General features: G+C 44.1%; 1 protein-coding gene across 1 annotated transcript; it reads right to left on the reverse strand.

The window, feature by feature from the left end:
- On the reverse strand, positions 1-26,451 carry LRRC38 (leucine rich repeat containing 38). The gene is made up of 2 exons (XM_044995948.1): positions 25,692-26,451; positions 1-3,493 (listed from the first exon to the last, which is right to left on the reverse strand). Exons 1-2 carry the CDS (start codon positions 26,449-26,451, stop codon positions 3,243-3,245), a joined length of 1,011 nt encoding a protein of 336 aa, XP_044851883.1. The 3' UTR covers positions 1-3,242.

Raw genomic sequence — 26,451 nt, forward strand, 5'->3', positions numbered from 1 at the left:
TGTATGCTGCAAATGGCGCATTTTTCATTAACTGAGCGAGTAGGGCAAAGGAGTTGTGTATTTCCACTCATGTTGTGAAAAGCGTCTTTTTAATATGAACAGAATCAGGTGCTTGTTTGTGGGGGGGTGTTGTGTTCATTCTCATATACAAACAAATAACAGAAGCAATATATTCATTAGAAATATATTTGTGTAATTTGTAACCATGGCACTACATAGTGAAAATCATGTCGTTTCATTTTCTTGAAAGAGCAAGAAGAGAGTAAGAGAGAATTGATGCAGCATATCCTTTGACTGGACCACTTAATTTTGTCTCAGTGTATTTCCAGAAAGAATAGTCTTATGATTATAACTGTAACATTACATCAAGTTGAAGAAGCTGGAGAGAGAGGGTGGAATGAGAAACTGAATTACACTAGGCTGGATTCTGATCTCACCCTGGTGTACATGAGAAGTAACTCCACCGAGATCAATGGAATTATACTGATGTAAGATCAGAATTAGATTTACTGTATATCTTGTGCTCCAGCCTAGCTTATGTAATAATAATACATAGCCCAATAGTGCTTTTCACCCACAGATCTCAAAGCACTTTGTAAAGATAAATAAGTATTAATCCCCCTTGTACAGATAGGGAAACTGAGGCACAGAGACGGAACGTGACCTGTCAAAAGTCACACAGCAGGCCAATGGTAGAGTTGGAAACCGAACGCAGGTCTCTTGAGTCCCAGTCTTGTTCCTTATCCACTGACCCACACGACCTGTCAAATAGGCAAATTAAATTTCACTCCCATCTGTTTGAGCAATTAGCACACACTATAGATACAAGGGATTTGGGTGATTGCCATAAAAATCAATCCGCATGAATTGTGCAAGGCAAAATCATAGCAAACAAAATGTTTTACAGAAACAATACCAGTTTTTACAGTAGTTAGATGCTACTTATGGTCACATCTGAGTCTTCTACAACAGAGCATAGTTCTTGGCTTGCTTTTACATTTTTTGTGTTTGTTTTTGTTTTTTTTTATACTATTTTCAGTCTTCGTAGCTTTTCTAAATAATATTTTCAGTCTGTACATTTTAAAAAAAATATTTCCATGACAAATTTTTTAAAAATATACTTATCCAAAAAAGCTGTCCATTGCTATTCCAAAAATCTCCTGTAATAAATGTTCATTTATCTTTTTAACAAAAATATCTGCCCTTTTATAGATGAAATCAAGTTTTGATAAGACCTATAATACAGTCAGAATTGATGCATTCTAGAGCCAGATTCCGCTCTTGTTTGCATTGGTGCCTATCTGGATTAACTCCATTGATTTCACTGGTGTTATTCTGGATTGATACCAGTGCAACTGTGAGCAGAACATAGCCCTTAGTATTTCAAAACAATAATTTAGAGCCAGATTCTGCAAGCAGACCCTTGCTCCTGCTTGAAGTCCAACTGAATTCAATAAGGGGTGTGTGAATACCAGGATCGTCCCGCCTGGATCTGCTTGCAAGATCAGGGCCTTATTGGCCAATAATTTTCATTGACTGCGTCATGCTGCCAAAGCAAGAATAGGAGAAGATTCTCAGTTCTTCTAATATCTCACCCCAGTTCCATGCATTAAAATCATCATTTTTCATCATGTCTATTTATTCAATATTGACTCACTGAAGAAATAAACGATTTAAAATATTCTTTGATAAATGTCAGCCCCCTTCCTAAGCAAACTCCCTGGTGATTCCTGCCTTGTGGAAACATAACATAATCCTTCTATCCAGTGCCAAGGCTGTTGGGATGACTGTGACTGGGGTGGGGGAGAAGCCATCTCTGCTATGAGAGTACCTCCTAAGACCCTGATTCATCAAAGCATCCTTATTCAGGACAGCACTTAATCACATGCTTCAATCCTACTGAAATCATTGGGGCATCAGCACATATTTAAATCCTGCCCCAAATCAGTGTCTAAACGTGGATGGGGATTTGTATTCTGAACCACGATCCACAGCCACATTTTACCCTTGGCCTCGTCTCAATGCTGGGCCAAGCTAAAACCTCCATACCAAACTCTCCAATATTGTGGGTATTCACAATCCAGATGGTTTGTTTTGTATTTTATAATGGGAACTTCGTATACTCATACTTGGAACTCACTTCTAGCTAGGCCTGGCCTTAAGCTTCAAAACTCGGAGACAGATCTGACCCAGATTGCAAATGTCCCGAGACTGGGGCTTTTCCAGTTCAGCTGAGGGAACCAATTTTAAAATGCAAACTCAGAAGAAACCTCTCAATCTTTGGGGATGTTCAAATGCAGTGTTCTGCTTCATGCTCAGGTCTCATGGTCATGAACTTGGGTATAATGAAGCTCTATTTATAATGAAGTAGAACGAATGCACCAGAGTATTTCAGTACATTGCTGTATGCAGACTGCAATTCCAGTTGGCGTGTCCCTCTGCTGATTATAGTGAAGTTGTTCAAGTGGCTAATGACACCCAGTGTTGTTCCAGGATTTAATGATACATTAGGAGAAAGGTCCTGGTCCCCAGTATTGCAGAGCTAAGGGTTGTCTTTGCTTCATTGCCCCCAAAACCAAAAAAGAAATCTATCATTATTTATACCCTGGCCAAAGGTATGCTGGGAAGTGGCTTAACTGCAGCTAATGCTTGAGGGTTGTTTTTTTGTTGTTGTTGAGACCTAGAACACGATTGGTTTATTTAAAATGTTTCTTTGCTTGAATGAGGCCCATAACTCGGAGCACTGACTTGTGGGAGAATCTTTGCAGAGACACCGTGTGTAAAGAAAATGTCAAACTTCCTATAATGGTTTACACAACTCTATGAACCAATTTAATTGAATCTGGTCGTTTGGGAAGTTGGGGGAGTTTACCTGGCTCTCCCCCTCCCCAGGTAGAGGGAGGAGACCATATGAAATTGCTTCTGTATTTCCAACTGAGAGCTCTGTATTTATGCTACATATAGCGGGCCCCTTTCAGGGTGCAATTAGAACAATCTATTAAGTACAATATGCTGTCATGAGGACAACCTTTTCCAAACACTGGAACTTCTTTTGGATTCATTCCCCTCTTTCTTCCTCCCCTAGCCCCACCCTGAGTTTAAAAGCATCGTTTGATTGAACTCCACAGAAACAGATCCAGCGTCAAGAGATCTAGGTTCGCTTTTCTTTCTTTCTTTCTTCTTCGACATTGGCTGTTGATCCTGTAATTTATAAACGAGGGATATTTAAATACAGGAAAGGTTCAGTCCTCGCTGTCTTCTTCGTCATCGTCATCTTTGCTGGGAGCGCATCTCTGGAAGCAATGCACCAGCGCCGCCAAGAGGAAGCTTGACAGAATGGCGGCGATGGAGACCGCGACTCCAGAGAAGATGATGATCAACAGATCCGTTAACGACAAACTAAATTTGCATTCACTGAAGCTGACCTCAGATAATTCATCCAGAGAGATTCTTCTGTTTTCCACTGGCAGGGAACACTGGAGTTCATGTAGACCTGCAAAGAAAAAAAAATAAAAGAGGGAGGAGATGAGAAGCGCATTGGCCAGTCGTTTACTTGATTAAAGCCGGGAGCCGGATAGCTGGGGAGATTTGTATGGGGATCACCTTTAGGTTTCTACGTTTGTATTCAGTGAGTCCAGGAAGGAAGTGACTAAAAGCTGACATCATCTGATGGCTGTTGTTACACAGCCCGTGCGAAATAAGCTTTGGGAGTACTGGACAAGTGTCCACATCCCCAAAACAGAACATTAGTGTTGACCTCAGCAAAGAAGGCAAGGATAGAATGGACCATGAAGGCTGAGTTATGCACTCCTGCAACATGCATGTTCTGCAAATAACAACAGGACTTCAGGCTTCAGGGCTGTCTGTTTTGGGTATGTTTCTTGTGTGCTACAGTCACCTATAAAAATAAAACACATTCTTAAATGTAAGCCTCCACATCATAGTATTATTTTCATATATGACCCTATAATACCTGTGGGATTTTTGTCCCCCGGTGTACAGCAACAAAACCAACCAGGTGGGGTAAAATTCCCCTCTGCGCAAAGGGTGAGCAATGTTATGCACCATCTAAATCCCAATTACACTTTATTTTGAGGGCTAAAGTGAGACTTGACTAATGCCTAAGTCTTGTGCTGCCCTTCGCATGAGGGTAAATTTTACCCTTTGTAATTATCTTGTTTGAAACAGATCATTGTTCTTTTAAGCCAAAGGACATGCAGAGAGATGTCCAGGACAACAGCCCTTGGTGCGGATGTCGTGAACTTTGGCCTCCCCTCCACCCGCTTCCTATGGCTAAAACTATAGTGATGTTTTTCCTTCTGATCAAGATAACAGCTTGGGCTTAACCGATGCTTGATTAATTCTGTGATCTGCTTTCACCTTCTCCTTTACACTTTGTTATAAGATGGCATTCCTCAATAATGCGGGAGGAATAATTAGAGCTGCATAATAGTTTGGTTTCTTTATGATGAAGTTAGGAAATCCAAATTCAGAACCGAGTATGAATGTAGCTTGATACGGACAGCGAGGACACGAGTAAAAGTAATCTCCTCCTTGCAGAGCAAGCAGACTGGAGAGAGTATTTCTAATGGTGCCAAGGAAGTGCTTTGATGGACTGATGGGTAAAGTGAGTGAACTCTTCAGGGGTCGTTAGCATGATGGACTTTACTTGGCTATTGAGGATAGGAATGTAAAGGAGAAATACGAGAAATGCGTATTAATGGCCAGGGAGCCGCTACTGGTCTATTTGATACATTCTTCCCTTTGTCTGCCTCGCATATAGGGTTCTGAGCATGACTGAAAATCAGCCCCCAATGTTGGGTGATGAACACTTGAAAATCTAGCCCTGAGCTGTTTTGAAAGTCTGACAGTGAAGTCCAACCTAGAAAACCCCCAAATAGATTTAATGTTATGCAAGCATCTTAATATGTTTTACAAATATTAATGTTGTGATTTTCAAAAGCAAGTAAGTGATTTAGGCCCACATTTCCCATTGACTTTCAAAGGGCCTTGTGCTCCTAAATTGCTTAAGTGCTTTTGAAAATCTAACCCTAAATTATTAAACTCCCTAATACCTTTGTGAGGCATGTATTATTCCCTTTTAATATATGGGGAAACGGAGGCACCAAGCTTTAAAGAGCACACCACCTCCAGCGTGTCAATGATAGACGAGTAGATGCCAGTGGCCCTGAACCCTGCAAAACTTTTGCATACAGTTGCACCTAGAAATTAATTGTCCAGTGCTCTGGTAGTTTGCAGAGGCCTCATATGTTGTAAGTTCAGTTTTATTCTCTCAAAAGCAAAAGGACAGTTTCTTTCCTCCTGCTTCTGAGAAATTTCCTTGCTGTTCGGTTGTATCCTGAAAAATGCCTCGTGTCAGGCTGCTACAATCACATTTTGTAACATAAAAGGACCTGACTGGCCAACTGTGCTGAAAAATCAGACTTTCATCATCTGAACCTTTGAGAAAAATCCTGTCTTTTAAAATTTCTTGGCTGATGCGTCACACTGGGTCGAAAGAGTCAAGTCATGAATCATGAGATGATATGGCTAGGAAATAACAAAGGGAGAGAAAGAAACTTTCTGAAAGGGATATTGGAGAATGCTGCAAGAGAACTTCTTTGAACAGCCCTGAAAGCTTATAATGGGTGCTGTAGCAAATCAACGACGAATCATTTGGAAGGCTAGGAGTTTGAGCCATTATGCACTTCATTGCAAATTGAAAATGAGTCCTGATTCCTTTAAATTATCCTGCCAAAATGGGACCATTTTCAGAGCAGAGAGCGTGTACGATCCCTAAACTGCAGCCTCATTCACATGCTGCTTCTCTGAACCCTCGCTGATCAAAACTCTTGGTTAGGGAAGCTCAGGTTCCTGGCATATGGCCGAATCACAATTCACTTTTTAATTTGAATTAATATTCACAGATATTCTTTTCCCATGAGTCCCTCCGTTTTAGCCATTCAGTCTCTTCATCCGTTTATGAGGGTGTCATCTTGCCGGGTGCTGAGTGCCCTCAATTTGCAGGACTGACTTTACTCCTGGGCCTCTTTGCTGGGACTGCAGAGGTTAAAGTAATGGGGAGCAGCAGGGTGGGAAGCATAGCTCCCATTCTGCTGTTAAAATTAGCAGGAGCTCCCCAACTACTGCTCCCAGATACTGGAGTTACTCCTATAACTCAGGGATTGGCCTGAGACCATCAACTCATCACACAGCGGCCATCAAAATAATAAAAACTTCTGGATACTTTTTATATAGACTACAGTCGAAACAGAGACCAAGACAGCAAAGGCTACGTATGTAATTCCCCAGAACCATCCAGTTTCCCTATGATTTATTGAATACAATTTGTACACTAGAAATAATGAAATCTAGTTGCTTTTTGCTTCTCAAACACTAATTATATCTTAACGGTTAAAACACATTGGAACATAATTAGGGAGCAGCCACAAGCGAATCAGGGTAACATATTGCAAATTAGAATGAACAGGAAGATGTTTGCTATGGGGAGGCGATCAGTGCCATGCTGTGACAGAAAAGTCTGCTCCAAGGGGACATAGGAAGGTTTCAGTTAAGTACAGCAGAGAAAATGGGGGGAGGGTGGGAGAGGGGAGAGAATCTGCAAATAATCAAATGTGAAAGCGAATTTCAGTTTGAATGTGGTTGTGACCCTTTGGGCTTCACTAGCGTGAATACTCATGAGCAGCCCATTGTTTATATTCACTCAGGTTGAAACTGCCCCCAAGTTCAGAGGGCAAGTGTACCCCATGCCTGCTTGGTGTGGTGCTCTGTCCCCCTCTAGTAACACCTAGGCCTGGAGGATTGATGAGTGGGTACAGCTGAAGCTAAGAGGCGTGTGGCTTTTAGCTCATGCTGTAGAGGCTCATACATAAGCTCTTGAGGTCCCAGGTTCAATCCCACCCACTGACGATTTAGGTCTGTCGGTATTACACAAGGACCAAGCCTATGCACCACTTAAATTCCACTGGACTTAAATGCAGTTTAAGTAACTGATGAGCTTTGTGCTGGGGCTCTGCACGGGGTGAATTTCATCCATAGAATAAAAATCTGCACTGACTTACTGACATTAAAAGTGGTGTTCCAGAAGTGCCCAGAGGCCCCGAATCAGGGTCTCAATGTGCTAGACATGGTACAAAAATGGAATAAAAGTCAAAGTCCCTGCCCCAAAGAGCATACAATCTAACATCTTTGCAGTCCCACTGAAGCCAGCGGCGAAAGTCAAGGCCCGATATGACCTCTTAGGTCAAAACTAGTTAATAGTGTGTTATTTTGAAATGTGTAAGCCTGCTTTTCCTGTTTTCGTTTTCAGATACTGTCGTATCGAGAGCACTCTCTCTGGTGCCATGAAATGAGTGTTGTTGTCATTATAATTCTTAGCAGATGCACACACCTAGGAAAATCATAAAGTTGGGATGCATGGCTAGAGCCAAACTTCCTCAAAGGTGGTCAGATCCGATGGTCTAGTTTGGGCTGACCATCTATCAGCCTCCATAACTAGAGTTAGCTTGTGAATACCATTCGGGGAAACTAGTTCCAAACGGCTACGTTTTCCCATACACAAAATTCAAGGCATGTATTTCTCGGCCTAGATTGCCACAGTAGCTATTGGAGTCCATGAATATTGACTCCTGTTTGTTGCCAGCACTCCTGTCGGTCACGCCCTTATTACACAGACAACATTTATTTCAGACAAAGAACAAAAGAAAGAATGAAAGAAAAAACAATTCTAAAATCCCAAGGAGAGACAGAACACAGCCCTGCCCTCTGTAACATTCAGCATCTGGACTAAAATTCAGAACGGCAGCTATCCCGTGCAGTAGGCAAGGGAACTCCAATCCATTTCAGGGGACAGCGTGCAGAAAACAGAGTGAAAGCTTTCCTTTCCTATTATAGTTGCACAGAGCAAACAGGCAAAAAAAATAGGGGTATGGCGATATAGTGTTATGGTAAGTGGCACTATAATAAAGAGGGCTCCTGTTTTCTGGTACATCTGAGTTATAGTCAGCACAAGTCTAGAGGAGAGGTGCAGTGTGCCCGATAATCCTGGGGCCCGGTAGGAGTACTGATCTGGTCCTCAATTTAACTTAGAACAGCATAATTTATACTGTCTGCCTATGTTCTTGGAAGCACTGTTCCAGCAAGCAGAGATCAGCCTGGCATAAGTACACCCTGGCTGCTCCCCCTGACCCAGCATGTCGCAGTCTCTATGCAGGAGGAATCCTTCACGGCCTGGATCCACCAGCATTAGGGCTGTGTTGTGTCTGGAGCGGCACACCCATGCACAGGCATATTGGAGCCAAGATAGACACTATTTTCTTGAGAGAAAAAGAAACTGAGAGAAACAGGAGAAAGAGAGATTGTTTCTAGGTGCATCACCTCCTGGAGCCTGGGAATTAACTCACCATGGTGATGCATCCAGTATCTAAGAGGCAGATTTTCTTTGTGTGATACCGGGAAAGATTGGGGCCCAATCCTGCACAACTGATGTCAATAGTAGTTTTCCTGTTGACCTCAGTGGAAGCAGGATTGAGCCCAAAGGGAATATGTCAGCTCTGTGCCTTTCCCCGTATGTATGACATGCCCCGTTTTCACCTTACATCAGGATGTAAAGCATCCGAATCAAAGAGCGTTTGTATTGTACTGAGCCCTGGGGGAATATTTCCTGCTGTGTGTGAACTAGAGTGTGCTGCAGTGATGGAAAGCCTGATTATAAAACAAAACACACACACACGCACAAAGTGCTCCTCTTTGTGTAGCTGTGGGTCCTGGAATCTAGGTCACACTCTCAAACAAACCAGATTAGATTGGTATTTTCTACTTGCTTTATTCTCACACGCTCCAACATGCTAGTTTAGCCCGGAGTTTTCACAGAGTTCTTAGTCATGGAAACTAATAGATGCCATGGGCAAAGCTCGGCCTGAGACAAAAGAGGCCTTGCTAGCTCCCAGCTATGGCTCACCCACACTGTGTATGTGCCTTCTTCTGGTTGAGACCAGGAGGGAAAAAAACAGCCCGCTAAAGCTTTTTTGGGAATAACCTAACATGACTGCATTACTCATTGGGAGCTGGAGTCGGTGGGGGTGGGAGAGAGAGAGACCATGTATTGTTCCATTCAAATTGGTGAATTAACTTTGCGAGGCTCATCCAAAGACCATTACAGTATGGGAGTCTTCCTGGTGACTTCCAGGGGCTTTGGATCAGGTCCTTTATTTGTAACAGGAGTGATAATAATAGCAATGTCTCCAACTGCGCATGGTGCTTCTCCTCCCCAAGTGATGCATGGAGTCTAAGATAATGCAGGACACCACTAGTGGTTTTCAACATTTTCATTTGCGGACCCCTAAAAAATTTCGAATGGATGTGCAGACTGCTTTGGAAATCTTGTACATAGTGGGTCTGCGGACCACGGGCTGAAAACTACTACAATACAAATTGCATCATAGCTACTGATTGCTGACTGGAGGTGCTACATACCTGGGCAACACATGATGAATTTAGTAAGATATGTGAACCATAACAATTCCTTTCTTGCCTTTCATAGCTTGGTGTCACACCCTTCATGCTATTTAAATATGAGTCATCTTCATCATCATGAAACTTGAGTCCATTATTTCAGAAGTACAGACATTCTGCATTCGAGAAGAGGTCCTATCTTACATCTAGCAACAGATCCACGTGGTGGATCTTAAATGCACTGGTCTGTCTCCTCTGTGCATGGAACTCCCTCCCACAGGTGATCCTGGGGGTTCTGTGCAGGAAGGAAGGCCAGACAGCCTGCTGCAAAGTGGTCAGCATTCATTACAATGGTTATTTCCCGACAGGGAGGCTGCTGCACAGAGTGGCTTCCCCACCTAGTCCGTATCCTCTCCACCCACCTGGGTCAGAGGGCCAGAAGAATGATGACATTTAAGCTCATCTCCTCATCTTCTGACAGATGTATTGTCCATTTGTCTATGATTTATTGCTTCTTTCTTCCTCTCTGCAGTGAAAATCAGCAGGGATGATCTAACCCGTACCGATCTATTATACCATGATAATAGAGAAACACTGAGATACTTTCCAGCAATGGGTCGCACAGGTATTAACCTACTGAGCCACTCTAGCAAGGCATAAATACACAGTGCATAAGGATTTGGGACTTTTTTTAGACAATCCTTTTGTCCCTTAAATGTGTGCAAATCCCAGGGTCTGCAATAACAAGCTGTTGAAAATAAGCACTGCAAAGTGTCCTGGTCTTGGCTGAGAACCCCCCGCACCTTTTATTTAACCCTTGTGTTTAAAATTTGTTTAACAACAGAACCCAGAGCTCCAATCAGAATTGGGGACACACCATGCAAACATGTCTGAATCTGTTGATACTCACCCCTTCTTGTCAACAGTTGGGAATGGGCCACATCCATCGAAATTGAATTGGGCTAATTAGCACTGACCTCCTACTCGATAAGGCAACTCCCATCTTTTCATGTGCTGCATATTTATACCTGCCTACTGTATTTTCCACTCCATGCCTCTGATGAAGTGGGTTATAGCCCATGAAAGCTTATGCCCAAATAAATTTGTTAGTCTCTAAGATGCCACAAGGACTCCTCGTTGTTTTTGCTGATACAGACTGACACGGCTACCGCTCTGAAACCAGTCACCGTTCTGAAGGCCTAAAAAAATAACTCAGTGGGAATTTCAGCATGTTGACTGGAATGCAAGCACAGAGTGAAAGGAAGGAAAGAGAGGCCATGCACCACCAGGTAGGGCTGGCTGTGCCTGGCCCAACATGGGTGTGCAAAGGGTGGGGGGCGACAGCAGGAGGAGCTATTTGCTTGTGCCCCCAATGAATTTCTGCTTTGTCCAGCAGCCTCCCACAATAGTCACCTCCACCAGCTCTGTGCTGATCCCATCTCCCTGCATATGAGGCGTGTTGTGAGTGGGCTGAAAGAGAGAGTAGGAATGGTCAGCCAGGCTAGACCTGAGCCCCTGTGATTCTTCACTCCTGTTGCAATGGTTGAAGACAGGGGTCATTACAACAGGGTTACAAGCTAGGGCTGCCCCAGCCCATACCAGATGCTTCACCCTCTGAATGTGGAAGGTGGCAAGCTGACTCCCTTCTGTACCTGCGCCTTAGGTACCAGGATAAATCTGCCCCAAGGACTCCCCTAGGTTCCCCAAAGTGATTGGGAAGGAGTTGGCTCCTGAAACAGCCAGTAGAGTCACTCAGGTCAAAGGGTGGTGCCACGGTCATGTTCTCTAGGAGGAGGCCATTGGTGTGGTGTGCCTCCACACCATCCCCACCATGGCATAGGACTTAGAGCCACAGTTCAAGCCCAAACACCTAGACCGCACTGTTTCCTATGCATGATTCCTGGTGCAACAGAGAGGTCTGAACACAGGACATTAGATAACAGAAGATCAAGACAGGCACAGCTAGCATTACTTATGTGCTTGCATAATATGAAGCTCCAGTTTTACATACGGATTGTTTAGACTAGGTCTTTCTATCACCAGATGGGAGATAAGATTTTCTCTGGTGAGTAATAAAAATCCTTTGGAGTCTCCTAACAAATTATAACAACCTTGCCAGAAGACAAACTGTACAGAAGTGGGGAAAATGTGTGCAGAGATGCTCAGAGTGTCAGTTGTGTTCCGGAGCCCTAGAGAACTTGCCCCACTGCAATCCTCCACTGCTGTCTAAAACCTGACAAAGAACGGGTCCCATTTATGTTATGCTGCCTGACATGAATAGTAAACCCATAGTCAGGTACATCAATAGTCATAGGATGACCAGATGCCCTGATTTTATAGGGACAGACCCGATATTTGGGGCTTTTTCTTATATAGGTGCCAATTACCCCCCCCCCATCTCTGTCCCAATTTTTCACACTTGCTATCTGGTCACCCGACATGGTCACCAATCTCAGATGCCGGCCTGTCCAAGGTTGTAGAGATTTTATTAGTGCAGCACTAGATTTTGGTCCAAGAACAAGTGCCCAAGTTATCCAGCCCCTTGGAGATAAGACCTCAGTTAACGGGAGAAAATGTAAAAACCTAGCAGTTGAACGGTTCCTTCTGTAAGTCCACAGTCTCTTAAAGAAAAGTTCTATAGGATGTAATAGGAATGTTACCTTTTCTAGAGGTTTTTGAACTGTCCTATTCAGTTTAATAGAGAATTCTATCCCGGCTACACCATTCTGTAAGTTCCCCCGAGCTCATTGGACTGACGGGACAAAGGCACATCAGTTTTCAGGGCCAGCAGCACACACGGGCGTGATGTGGCCAGCACGATGTCCAACCGCACTGGCAATGGGGATCCAGTGGGAAAGTGAGTGAGATCTGAACCGGCAACTTTCAGGACTGTGATCAACATCCTGAACAACCCAGCCACCTCCTGCACAATTCTATGAAATGGCTAAAATAACTGGAGCGAGGATCTCATTCACTGTTCATGTCTATAGGTTTTGAGAGTAGCTTCTATAGAACCCTGTTGATTTCACCCCTTTTAAAATTCTACCAGGCTTTCCCATAAAAGGTGTCTCATGGGGGCTGTGGAAGTTTGAAGTTGAAAAATTAGCTGGAGCTAATAAAGATGACAGTTATATAAATAGGGTGACCAGACAGCAAAGTGTAAAAAATCGGGACGGAGGGCGAGGGGGGAGGATAATAGGTGCCTATACAAGAAAAAGCCCCCCAAATCGGGACTGCGCCTATAAAATTGAGACATCTGGTCACTCTCTATATAAATCAACCTGCTCCCACCCAGCGCACAGAAGAGCCGCTTCTTCATACCAAACCCAAATCTGTAAATGAAATAACAAGTGTTATAAATATGTCACGTATGTTATTTTGGTCAGGGTCACCCTTTATCTTGTAAACTCCAGCTGTCCCCAGGACAAGGTCGCAAGTTCTGTATCTTTCTGGTGCGTCGTTTGCAGAGACAGATGTATTCATGTTGCAAGCAGTCTATTGTTTCTCATTCTTGTTATTATGAGAACACGTAGAACCCCAGGCAGAGATCAGGCGCTAGGCAGCCGCTAGGCATGGCACTAGGGCCTTTATGTGCACATGACAGCAAGGTGGTCTGTGTCTTAAAGAGCTGACAGTCTAAATAAAGGGGGAAGCTTGGGACTGATGACCTCTAGAACATAGTTTGAAAGGAGGTGTGTTCTGAGGCACGTCAGGATATGTGTACTGTTTCTTTAAATAGCAGAAAGTGAGGAAGGATAGTGCTGAGGGAAGGTTCTAGGCAGAAGCTCTACTTATTTTAATAAAGTTCCTTGTTCAGTGTCCAAAGAACGGGACTCAGGGATGCTTTACTATTGTCAGACGACAGAGGGGGAGGGAACTGTTAAGGAGTCTTGCTGGTTGTTCTGCCTCCAATGGGGTGAAGCCCTGACACTCAGGTGAAGGCACTCACACTGCACCTAATTCATATCTAAATGTAGAGGGGGGCACGAGGACTATGCATCTGCTTAAGTGCTTTGAAAATGGATACAGTCTGGAAAATGGATCAATCCCCCCACTTTTTTGGGAGGGGGCGGGGATGAAAAATGGAAGACAGTTTCAGCAAAAAATTGTTTCTCTTTTTAAAACCGGCTGTGTTAGAACATTGTGCCACACAAAGAGATGTGACCCTGCCATCCTACCCGATCCCAACAGCACACAAAACACCCAGATACATTTAAGCGGTGTAGGAAATCTGTAACATTCAATATCCATGATTCAATCATGTTTGTCACTGGTGCTGGTTAGCCAAACAAGTTTCTAGCTACACACCAGCTGGCCCACTGATTGCTTTGAAATGGCCTGCTCTGGGATCTGTTGTGAATATTTCCCCAGACGTCTGCAACGAGTGATGTTATATCGTCCGGTAACTTCTGATTTGGTTTATGTTCCTCTGGCTCAAGATAAGCAGTAAATAGCACGACTGGCCTCAGGTTAACTTGACTCTGCTTCTGAGTACATGCTCTGTCCTTGGTTATGCCTAACACTTAGGATGTTGTAGGAAATGTTTGTATTAGTTATACCTTTTATAAGGAATATTTTGAAGCCCATTAGTATTGCAATACCATTGCTTCAGTCTGTTTTCCCTTTAGGGCTGGGATTGCCTCTTTTCTTTATACAGCACCCTACATAAATCCCAACTGGCCCCTTTGGGTGCTACCATACTATAAATATTTACTACTTCTTCAACTAATAATTATAATTCCCTAATACCAGAAACTTCCTGTTGCCTCAGTTAATATTACATGTAAACTATCCATTGAATAATTGATACATTTGTAAAACCCAACATATGTTGGCAGGCAATTAGCCAGCAGAAAGAGGGACTAACTTTATTGGTTACTGCAAATATTTTCCTCAACTCTGTTTTAATCTGCATGAGCGAGTTACTGAAGATTATTGCAAGAGCATTTGAATATCCCATACCAACTTTTCAGGAAAAGAAAAGAAAATTGATATTTGTCATTTTGAGTAAAATTGTAGCTGTTCGCTGATGTTCCTGAGATTACAAAGCCTTGAAATGTATAAATGTGGCATTTTATTCCTTGTATTGTATTCTGCCTCTAGTTATGGATCCCTTTCTTCTACTTTAACACTGTCACTAATGTCTTAGCTGTTGCGGCAAACCCAGGACAAACAGCTAAGGGGGGGAGGGGCGTAGTAATTAGTCCCAGGGGGTTAAAAGGCCTCTCCCAATCCACTGAGGAGAGATAACCAGGGGGAAATAGGGTTCAGCTGGAAAAGGAGTTACCAGGGAACTAATTAGGTTCAGCTGGCTCCAACGGCTTGAGACCTTTTTAAACCTTCCCCAACGTTGAGAGGGAGGAAGCTGTCAGTAAGTGAGGTGCAGCAAGGCTCTGAACCCTTCGAGCAAGGAAGGCTGCGCTCTGTCCCCAGAAGGGAAGAAAACAAGCACAAGGGACTGACTGAGGGAAGGAATAGCCAGACTCTGTGCTACCTAGAAGGATTTGCTTTGCCCAAGCCTGTGTCTCCAAGGCTAAAAAGGACTGAGCCTGCTGAGGAGAAGACGGTACTTTGCCTCACTGTATTAAGTACCGAGAGAGACTTCTGCTCTGAAGAGATTTGAACTGCCACTAGGCTCCTGCCTATGGCTACCAAAAAAGAGAGAGGCAAAAAATATACAAATCTGGGTGTCTATGGTTAGGCACCTAATTCCACACTTAGAGACCTATAAATTGCCTACTTTTTTTTTAAAGGAGGCGAGTGCCCACACTTCCCACTGACTTCAGTTTACCTTCAGTTAGAGCTGACTGCTCATCACCTTTGCAAATCAGACTATTTGTTTTGGATCCTAAATGTAGATTGAGCCTGAAACTTTTGGCCAGAGTGAACTTGCAAAATAGGAATGACCAAAATTCTCCTGAAAATCCTAAGAAATTAGGGACAGAACAAAAGAAGCCAGTAACAGATCATTTTACTGCAACTGAGCAGGATTCAGTGTATAGATAAAAGCCCATGCACGGTGCTTGTGGAGGAATCTTATTTCTGTTAGGGGATTCTGCATGAATAGACTAAAAGCTGCTTGAACGTGTGAGATCTTGGAGCTTTTAATTCCATTCCTGGCCTTGGATGTTATGTACTAAGCTACTGATGTGTTAGTATATGCACTGATACCCGATGAAATGCTGTGCTATTTAGTCTCCTGCCTTTTCGGTGGAAGCTTGATCTAATTCTATACTAGCACGTAGTGTAAAGGCAGCCTTGTGCATATAGCAGAGAAACAGGTACAGGTACTACTGGCAGGAAGACAGGAGTGACAAAAAGGTCAGTAGTTTCACTGACTTTCCACCTGGCTAGAAATCTAAATAAAACTTGTGCCTTTACATATAAGGGCACCATTTGAAATTAACCTTTACCATTTTCATTGAGTCCATTAGGGCCACTGATGTCAATGTGGCCAGGATTTGGCTGCTGGCAGCAAGAACCTACATCAGGAATGCAGATAAATTGAAGCATACTGTTTTAGACTACACGCCATGAATTGGTCATCTCTTGACTCTCATCCATTGTAACCTTTCCCTCTGATCTCACCCCACTCCATTCTACAAAAAAAACCCACTGTTACTAAAGTTATTCTTTTCCATTGTTCCACCCTGGGAATCCCACATTGGTTTCCTGTTACTGCCTTCAATTCAGCCTCCACTTCCTCACTCCAGAAAACTTGTCCATAATCTCATCTCATCTACTGTGTATCACGGCTCTCATTTTCTCCTACTCCCTCACTCATCCCTAGCCTGCTTCCCAGTTCTGTTGTGCAGCTCATCTCTAAGCAGTCAATATCGGGGAGGTGGCTGACTACAAAGCTGCTGGTTGCACTAGGACAGCAGGGTGTTTGTCAGCTGTGATATGAAGCCAATGCCCTTTGGCTCTCCTAAGGTCACACGTGACTCTTATGCACGCGGTTTTCTAAAGCGGAGCAACAGCTGATGAAAAGAATGCCTGGCAAACAAGAGAATGACATGGCTCGGGCCGGGGCCTTTGTATTTTCACGGGCGATTTCCTGCCGCCAGTGGGGTCCCTTCCAACAGCTTTCAAAGGGAACCAGAGAGTTACGAGTCCATTGTTACTTCAGCACAGGAGATGTGGCTGCGACTCTACTAGGCTTAGATGGGGAATCTCCCACTGTTGCTCTCTCACTGGTGGGACTCTCTCATTGATAGAAGCACTAGTGTAGACAGCATTGTCATTTAAACCACTGTGTCATCTAACCATGTTCAGAGCAGTGGTAAATAGTGCACCAGTGAAAACCAGTTCCCCATCTGCACTATGGCTCCCTCTGTTGGGACCGTTGATTTCCTACATTTATAACCACTGAAAATCTGTTAGGGAGTCTGAGTGGCCAACACAGTAGGCATCTTACTCCAGAAAAGGAGGTGGTGCATTACAGGGATTATACCAGACCATTTTGTTTTGATAATAGCCATTCACAGTCTTTACCCTCTGCTTAAATTGATGCAAGTCTTTGACATAGTTCCACAGCTGCAGCGTTTTAGCAAATAAGACCATCAAAGCCTTTTGTTCCTATAAAGTGTAGGGGGGAGTTAAGTGGGATATGCATTAAATAGCAACAAGATGAGAATGCCTGTACTATTGACACTAGGTTTAGTGGCACAGTGGCTGCTCTTTGCAAGAGCAATGCAGCACACCAGCTTCCTCACCCTTCCTGAAAAGGCTTTTTCCTAAGACACTGAAAGGGAAAAAAAAAAAAAAAGAGGGCAAGATGATAGAAAGGAGACACCACAGTCACACTTCAAGGACTATTTAAACTCTAATTAAAAGTCACGTTAAAAATGCATTAGCCATTAGTAAACAAGGTCACGCTCACAGCTACCCAAGGCATGTCCATGCAAGGTATAAAATAGCAATAGAGACCTCTACAAAGCACTTAATTAAATATAGGCACCCCAGGCTACTTGAATTCCCTTCAGCACCTGCATTTCTTCGGAACCCACCTTTTCCATGCAAGTGGGGAGAATCAATGGGGTCCTTTTACGGCATTTAATTTTTAAAATTGCATCTTCCTTCCAAGCTGTGTGCCCAGAAGGCTTTACAGGTTTAAATGATGAAATGGCAGAGTTAGGCCCCAATCTTGCAGTTCATGGCGCACCTACAAGCAGCAAATTGCTGCCTCGGGGCCTGCAGTAGTAAATAACAACATTAGAAGAGTGAAATTAAGACATTTAGGCCTTTTCAGCTGAAACGGGACATGAGAGAGAGAGAGCAGATGAGGTCTGGAGATACAGGAAGGTTGTTACAGATAGCAGGGTTGCATTTTCATGGCATTACTTCATTCTGCATGAAGCAGCAGGGTTGTATTTTCATGGCATTACTTCATTCTACATCAAGCAGCAAATACCAGAAATCTCATGAGACTATGGATGAAATCCTGGCCCTACAGAAGTCAAGAGCAAAATTTCCTTTGACTTCAGTTAGGTCAAGATTTTATCCAATAGTCCCAAGATCTCCCTAGACCAGCCCTGCAGACCCAGCAGACTTGGGTGGTTTGAATAGGCCTTTTAAAGTTATTCACACCAACCCTCCAAATGCCCTGCATTAGTTCTCGCTTTTTTAATAGCACATTTCTCACCCCACTTCTATCAGGGTCCTTAAAGGAACCCATGTGAGCTCCTTCCCTCTTAAAGTTTCCACTCTGGTGAATCTGGACCTTGTCAATCACCTCTGGTAAAACCCAGCAAGCAAAAAATAAAATGTGTTATGGAGCCAATAGAACGAAGCAGAGGGGATGCCATAATGGTATAAGCCTCAAATGTGCACTTCCCTTGACTTCTTCAACCAACAGGGTCAAATCCTGGCAAAGCCAGCTCAGCCCTTGATCCAAATGAGATCTTTAATGAAAGAGACCCTGTCTTCTCCGCATAGACTCTACAGATCGGCTGGAGGATTTCTTAAGAGCAGCCATTTGCCCTGGTTTTCTCCCTCACTATTCTTAGTATTCTGTGGACCCATCATCTACCTGGTTGCTGCAATTCAATGGTGCCACATGTATATCCAATGAAATTCATCCCCTGTGCAGAGAGCTGGCACCAGATTTAAACCTCAGGTTGAATTTCTTCCATAGTTTGGAAAGCACTTTTTGGATTCTTTCAGATCAAAGCTGCTATATACAATCCAAATATTATTATTACACTGACCTACACTTCTTTTGACAACTTGATGCATTGCACAAGTTCAGTCTTCGCTAAACTTGGAATAATTTAGATGTGGGGAGGGGGGATTGCCCTTTGTTCTGGATTGTGATGAAAATTCAACATTTTGCATTTTTAAAAACATGCACTTGCCTTCCATAAAATTGGCAAAGTGATCAGCAGCCCTTTGTTTTGAGTGCAAAACATTTTATGCAGCTCCTGTCACAAGTTTGCCTGCAATTTAGGGTGTGAGAAGAAGTACTTTTTGCTGAGTAATGCTTTATTTAGAAATAAAGGTTAGGTGTATAAAGCCTGAGATCTATAAAAGGAATCAAATGCCAGCTGTTTGTGCGAAGCAACAGAGCCAGATAGGCAGGAGCAGCATAGCTGAGAAGAGACTTTCAGGTCAAACAGTCAAAGACAGATCAGCAGAAAAAATAACTTCAGAGGCCTTTTCCAGTAGTTGCCCTGCTAATTAGAAATCAGGCACAATGGATGTAGGTTTTGCAAAACGTCATAGGTTGAATTGTGGTTCATATCCAGGCAGGGACGGCTCTAGGAATTTGGCAGCCCCAAGCAGACATGCCTGCGGGAGGTGCACCAGAGCCGCAGGACCAGTGGACCCTCCGCAGTCATGCCTGCGGGAGGTCCGGTGGACCCGCGGCTCCGGTGGACCTCCCGCAGGCATGACTGCGGAAGGTCTGCCGGACCCGCCTGCCGCCCTGCCGGCAAAATGCTGCCCCAAGCGCGCGCTTGGCGCGCTGGGGTCTGGAGCCAGCCCTGTATCCAGGTCACCGATTTATCCAAACATTTGGAGTGTAGGGGGAAGGAGGGTGTTTGGGATGAATTGTTCTGGGGTTTGGCCCATATCTGCTGCAGCAGAATGGAATTTCTATTCAGATGGGCTACACTGCAGGGGGGTTCGAATGTTTTTCAAACCTCATCAACTAGGGGTTGAACTTCATCAGCTGGGTGTCTGTTTGGCAAAACCCAAACTCAAGGCACTTTTGGATCAGGATCTCATTTTAAGGAAATGCCCAAATTTCAGGAGTGGGGTAGTTGGTGGAGTCAATCCACAGTTCCAGTTTGTGTCATTCTCTGCTATCCTGGAGAGACAGGGCACATCAAACTGCATTTTCAACAGTCTCATTTTAAGCTCACAACCAAGAGTAATTTTACAGCATCTGACTACCCTGAAGTTTCTCTCCCCCAGCCACTTAGTTTCTGTTTCTTTCCACCTGTCTGATCCTTACAGGGGCCATATTTCACAGTAGTATCTGAAAGCTGCAGTCCTGGGCCCCAGTTCAGTCCCTAGTGCAGGTTAGGGACACCCCTATGGTTGTTATAGTAGCCACAGAATAGCAGACGTGTACCTCTTGCCTCTTCTGGCCCACTTTCTCCTCCTCCAATCCACCCTGATGCCCTGAACCAGCTTTGAGCCTGCCAAGGATGTCCACTGAAATTGATGGGGCATTACAGCTGGTGCAAAGAGGCATAGGGCACTGATGAATCAGTCCCTCCCCCCTTAAATTTCCACCTGTATTTCAGGAGGGGGTGTCTTTCTTTTCTTTTCAAACAGGAACTCAGTATTGTTGAATGAAAGGCATATGAGCTTCCCAGGCTCAATAACTTTACAGCTCGATCCCTTGACAATCTGAGTTGTTAATCCCGCCATATACCTAAACAATCTCAAGTGGAGATAATCACCAGCCAGTTCGCCACATCTCAGCGTTCCCCATTAGCGTGTACTGTGATATTCCAACACTGGGATTGCTTTAGACGTGAAAAGGAAAAGTGTGGTGCTGAGTTCAGACCTTTATCTTGAAACCTGCACAATTTGTCCCTGTCTTTCCTTTCTAAACTGTTTCCAGGCATAACGCTGGCTGCCCTACTTATCTTGATGTGCTGTCAGCAAGAACAAGCCTCTGTGACTCCAAACTTGCAGCAGCACATCAGGGAATTCAGTTAGTCTGATCGCCAAATGTCCAGGTGGACTGCTGTTTGCACAGGCGCCGACTCCGTCGGTGCTCCAGGGCTGGAGCACCCATGGAAAAAAATTAGTGGGTGCTTAGCACCACAGGCAGCCAGCTCCTCCCCTTCCACCCCAGCACCTCCCTTCCACCAGTGGCCCCACGGATCAACTCCTTCCCCTCCCTCCCAGCACCTCCTGCCCACCACGATCAGTTGTTTAGTGGCGGGGGGGGACAGGGAGGAGCAGGGACAGGGCGCGCTCGAGGGAGAGGGCGGAACAGGGCAGGGGCAGAGCGGGGGTGGGAAGAGGCAGGGCAGGGATGGGGTCTTGGGGGAAGAAGTGGGGAAGAGTGGGGGCCGGGGGCCCAATGATTTTAAAGTATTGTTGAGAAAATCTTGCCCTTTGTGGCTTGGGTTTGCCCTCACCTATTTCATTAAACTTTCCACAGTTTAATGAAATAGACAGCCTGCACTTTTAACAGCAGTAGCTTTGATGAGGCAACGGGAACTAGAGCTCCAGCCCCTTCTAAATGTATGTACTTCAATTCACTCATGTGAACTGTCTCCGTGAAGTCAATGGCACTGCCCTGTCAGGCAAGTTAAGCCGGTGTTCATAGGATTGGGGTATAGGGACAGGGAGACCATTTGAGACAAAATAAGAACCTGCCCAAACCTTTGCTGCAAAGTCAAATCAAACTCAATCTTCTGAAAGCTTGAAAAAGTTTAGTGAATTTTTTTCGGTAAGTTGGTGAGCTCCTCTGCTCTGTTGATTCATAGAATCATGGAATCACAGAAATGTAGGACTGGAAGGGACCTTGAGAAGTTAAGTCCAGCTCCGTGCTCAGGCAGGACCAAGTAAACCTACACCATCCCTGACATGTGTTTGTCCAACCTGTTCTTAAATACCTCCAGTGATGGCTATTCCACTGCCTTCCTTGGAAGCCTATTCCAGTGCTTTAACCGCCCTTATAATTAGAAAGTTTTTCCTAATATCTAACCTAAATCTCTCTTGCTGTAGATTAAGCCCATTACTTCTCGTCCTACCTTCAGCAGATTTGGAGAACAACCATCACTGTCCTCTTTATAACAGCCCTTAACATATTTGAAGACTGTTATCAGATTCCCCCTCGGTTGTCTTTTCTCAAGCCTAAACATGCCCAGTTTTTTTAACTTTTCCTCATAGGACGGATTTTCTAAACCTTTTATCACTTTTGTTGGAGAGAGTCCAGAGAAGAGTGATTTGTCCATGTTTCCTAAAGTGTGGTGCCCAGAATTGGACACAGAACTCCAGCTGAGACCTCACCAGCACCAAGGAGAGTGAGACAATTACCTCCCAGATCTTACATACAACACTCACGTTAATACATCCCAGAATGGGATTAGCCTTTTTCGCATTTGCATAACATTGTTGACTCGTATTCTATTTGTGGTCCAAAACCTTACCAAAATCAAGATATGTCACATCTGCAGCTTCTCCCTTATCCACTAGATCAGTAACCCTATCGAAGAAGTAAATTAGGTTTATTTGGCATGATTTGTTCTTAACAAATCCATGCTGGCTATTCCTTACAACCCTATTATTCTCTAGGAGCTTACAAACTGATTGTTTAATCATTTGATCCTGTATCTTTCCACATATTGACATTAAACTGGCTGGTCTATAATTCCCCTGGTCCTCTTTGTTCTCCTTTTTTAAGATAGATACTATGTTTGCCCTTTTCCAGTCCTCTGGGACCTCACCCATAGTCCCTGAGTTCTCAAAGATAATTGCTAATGGTTTCAAGCTTGCTTCAGCTAGTTCCTTAAGTACCCTACAATGAATTTCATCAGTCCCTGCTGACTTGAGTACATCTAACATATTCTTTAACCTGTTCTTTTCCTATTTTGGCTTTGTTCCTTCCCCCTTGTTGTTAATATTAATTATATTAAGTATCCGGTCACAATTTACCATTTTAGTGAAAACTGGGGCAAAATAGACATTAAAATACCTCAGCCCTCTTGATGACATCAGTTATTAGCTTTTCTTCCCCATTAAGCAGAGGAACTATACTTTCCTTTGTCTTTCTCTTGCTCCTAATGTATTCTTAGAACCTCTTCTTATTGTCTTTTATGTCCCTTGCTAGCTGGAACTCACTTTGTTACTAATTTTGTCCCTACGTACTTGTGCTATTCTCCTATATTTGTACTCCTCCCTAGCAATTTGCCCATGTTTCCACTTTTTGTAGAATTCCTTCTTGATTTACAGGCCACTAAAGAGGGAGCCCTATTCTTTTATATTCTTCCCATCTTTCCTTCACATTGGAATAGTTGGCAGTTTTGTCTTTAATATCAACTCCTTGAGAAACTGCCAGGTCTCCTGAACTCCATTTTCCTTTAGATTTTCTTCCCATGGGATCTTACTTCCCAGTTCTCTTAGTTTGTTGAAGTCTACTTTTCCGAAGTCCATTATCCTTATTTTGGTGATCTCACTCCTTCCTTTCCTTAGAATAATGAAATCTATCATTTCATGATCACTTTCACCCAAAATTCCTTCCACCTTCAGATTTGCTACTAATTCCTCCCTGTTGGTGAGAATGAAGTCTAAAATGGCTGTCCCGTGGTTATTTCCGCCACCTTCTGAAACAAAAAAAATTGTCCCCAACACATTCCAACAACTTACTGGAAATTTTGTGTTTTACTGTATAACTTTTCCAACAGATATCTGGATAGCTAAAGTCCCCCATTATTTCCAGATCTTGTGTTTTGGATATCTCTATTATTTGTTCTAGAAATGCCTCATCCACTCCTCGTCCTGATTTGGCGGTCTATAGTAAACCCCTACCATGAGGTTATCCCTGTTATTTACCTCTTTACCCAGCGACTTCCAAGTGGTCTTCCTCTCATAGAATCATAGAAGATTAGGGTTGGAAGGGACCTCAGAAGGTCACTAGTCCAAACCCCTGCTCAAAGCAGGACCAACACCAACTAAGTCATCCCAGCCAGGGCTTTTTCAAGCTGGTCCTTAAAAACCTCTAAGGATGGAGGTTCCATCTCTCACCTCCTTCTGGAGCTCAGAATAAATATATGGATATTCTTGGGTTCATCTGGGGTTGGAAATGGCTGAAACAAAACATTGTGACAAAGTGTTTTTAGCCTCGCTGACCTCAGGAAGCATGGGAAATTCTGTAAGAAAACTTGATCTCTAGGGATTTCCAGGCAAAAGAAACACAGGTAAACTTAGGAACAGGCATAAGACCAATGGGAGGGTGAAAGTGGAGGGGGGGAGGAAGGTATGCTGGGAAGGGAGGCAGATTGGGGAGGGGAGGGTCTCATTATTTGAATATTTTTGAACGTGGAACAGATTGGGTTGGTTTGGGGGGATGGGAGAAAGATTGGCTAAGAAAAAGGGGTGGAATGAGGGATAATGCTGGCTCAGGTAAGGAGGTGGGAGGAAAATGATCACAGCTTTTGCTCAGTTAAAGGTTTGGGGAGAAAAATTAAAATGCCGTTGAGACAAGGAGTTGCGGGAAATGGGTGAAGGTTCCGTTGGGACACAGAGGGGCAGATGGATGAAGGTTTGGCTTGGATACAGGGAAGAGATGGGCCAGGCTTTGGCTCAGATCCTGCCAACACTCAGCTCAGAGACAGACTAAAGCTGGCCCCAGGCATCGTGGGGGAAGTAGGTCAAGATTCGGCTCACACCCGGTGCGGGTGGGGAGATCAACCCTTTTCCTCCCCAAATCACTTCATTCATCTCTAATAGGAGCTGGTTCCATTACATCCTTGAGCATCTAGGGCAAACAAGATTAATGTATCTCAAATGCCACCCAAGGTCATGAGCACAGGGAGAGCTCACATAAGCGATGACAGCCTCTCTGGTAACGAAGAGGAGGGAAAAAGCTATTGAAATCGTTTTCTTGGCTCATTCTGTGTTTTCCCCTCTCTGCCTCTGACGCTCCATGAAATACACAGAGATGCTCTTTAGAGAATGAATTCTCCCTCTTTCTCCATCTCCTCCCATTCTCCCTGGCTCTCAAGCCTCAGCCCTTTATCACCCCGCCCCCCAGTCCTCCCAAGTCAAACACAGTTCTGCTCAGAAGCAGACGAGGCAGCAGTGATCTCATTGTGGTGTTACTCTGTGGACCCTCAGTAACACTGTTAGCACCTACGCTCCTAGCAGTTTGTCTTTCACGTGCATCTTTGGGGCTGAGTGGCATGAGTTTATGACCTGGTGCTTGTTGGGAGCCATGAACTATGGTTGATCTCCAGCTAAGGCTTTTAAGATTAAAAGGAGCTTTGGGCAGGGAGAGTCTGGATTCCTGCACATGGCTGCTTTAATATTATTTCAATACATACCTGAAAAATAACCAGCCAAAACCCCAGAACCAAGTGCTTTGCCGTTTGAAGTGTTCCAGATCCAAACCTGGATGCCGTTCCAAATTTTGCAGCTTGAGCTCTCATGTAAATTGGCTTCCAAAACTAAAAGCTATGTTATTTGTATGAAAACCAGCAACAACCAAGCTGGAATTTGAGATCCTAATGCAGGCAATCAAAAGCAACTAATTCCAGGAAAGGGTCAACAACCACAGTGGTATAAAATGGGATGCGTGGACTGAACTATCCTGTGCTGCTTCACAGAAAATCTAGGCAGGGTAAAATCAGGTTCCCCCATGTGCTGGCACAAATATTCAGCCATTCAAAGGGCTTATTAAGGGGAATCTATTTATTTACTTAATAGAAACCAAAGCCTGGAAGAGAATTAGTGCTGGGTTACCCTAACTGAAAAGGCTCCTTCTCAACCTGGATAGGTTTTAGTCTCAGGACCAAAATATCACATTTACTGGGAACGCATGTTGTTACTAAAGGAAACCGGCTTCATTTTAAGGGACTCACTGGTTCAAACCTGTAATTGTGGTAGGACCAGAATTCACAGGTTGGATCACTGCAGGCAATACACCCAGACAGACAAGCTGACCAACAGGAACAGAGTGAGAGAGCGCACACACACACACGCACACAAACACACACACACACAAAAGCTCCTTGCAAGTCATTTAGCTTTACCTTTCTGAAGCTTAGATGCATTCTCTTGTATCCAGCTGAAGAGGTTGGCAAAGTCACAGTCACAGACCCACGGGTTGCCCTCTAGACGTATAGTCCGAAGGGACGGAAGTGCATCCAGGGCAGCCACGTTGAGGCTCTGCAAGTTATTGTCATTCAGTTCTAACACTTGGAGCTGTTCCAGGTTCTCAAAAGCAGCCTCGTCCACATCCACTAGGTTATTGTTCCCAAGGCTTAATTTTATCAGCTTCTCTGCCCACTTGAATATCCCAGCATCAAGCTGCGTTAAATTATTGTAGCTTAGGTCTAAAAACACCAGCTTGGTGGAACTGCTGAAAGTGCCCTCTTCTAAGGAGGTGATTGAATTATTCCTGAAGTCCAAGTAGACCAGGTCCCCATAAAATATAAAGAAATCAGCTGGTATCGCCTGAATGTTGTTGTCAGCTATGAGAAGTTTCCGTACGTCCAGTGGAAAAAGATTAGGAACAGTGGGGAGTCCTTGATCCCTGCAGTCTATGGTGTGGGAGTCCATACAGCTACAGAGAGGAGGGCAAAGATGCCCCAAGGGCAGGAAGACCAGGCAGAAACCGAGAGAAAGTAGAAGGCAGAGGGGAAAGCATGGCCACATCGTCAAGGATTTGAAAGCTATGATGAGCACCGCTGCAAGGAGAAAGACATTTTGCTCAGCTGGGTAGCAATGCCAGGTGGTTTGTGTGTGTGCGTGTGTGTGTGTGGTTGTATCCAAGAGATCACATATCATCAT

Source organism: Mauremys mutica, chromosome 21 (genome assembly GCF_020497125.1).
Source record: "Mauremys mutica isolate MM-2020 ecotype Southern chromosome 21, ASM2049712v1, whole genome shotgun sequence".
NCBI lineage: Eukaryota > Metazoa > Chordata > Testudines > Geoemydidae > Mauremys > Mauremys mutica.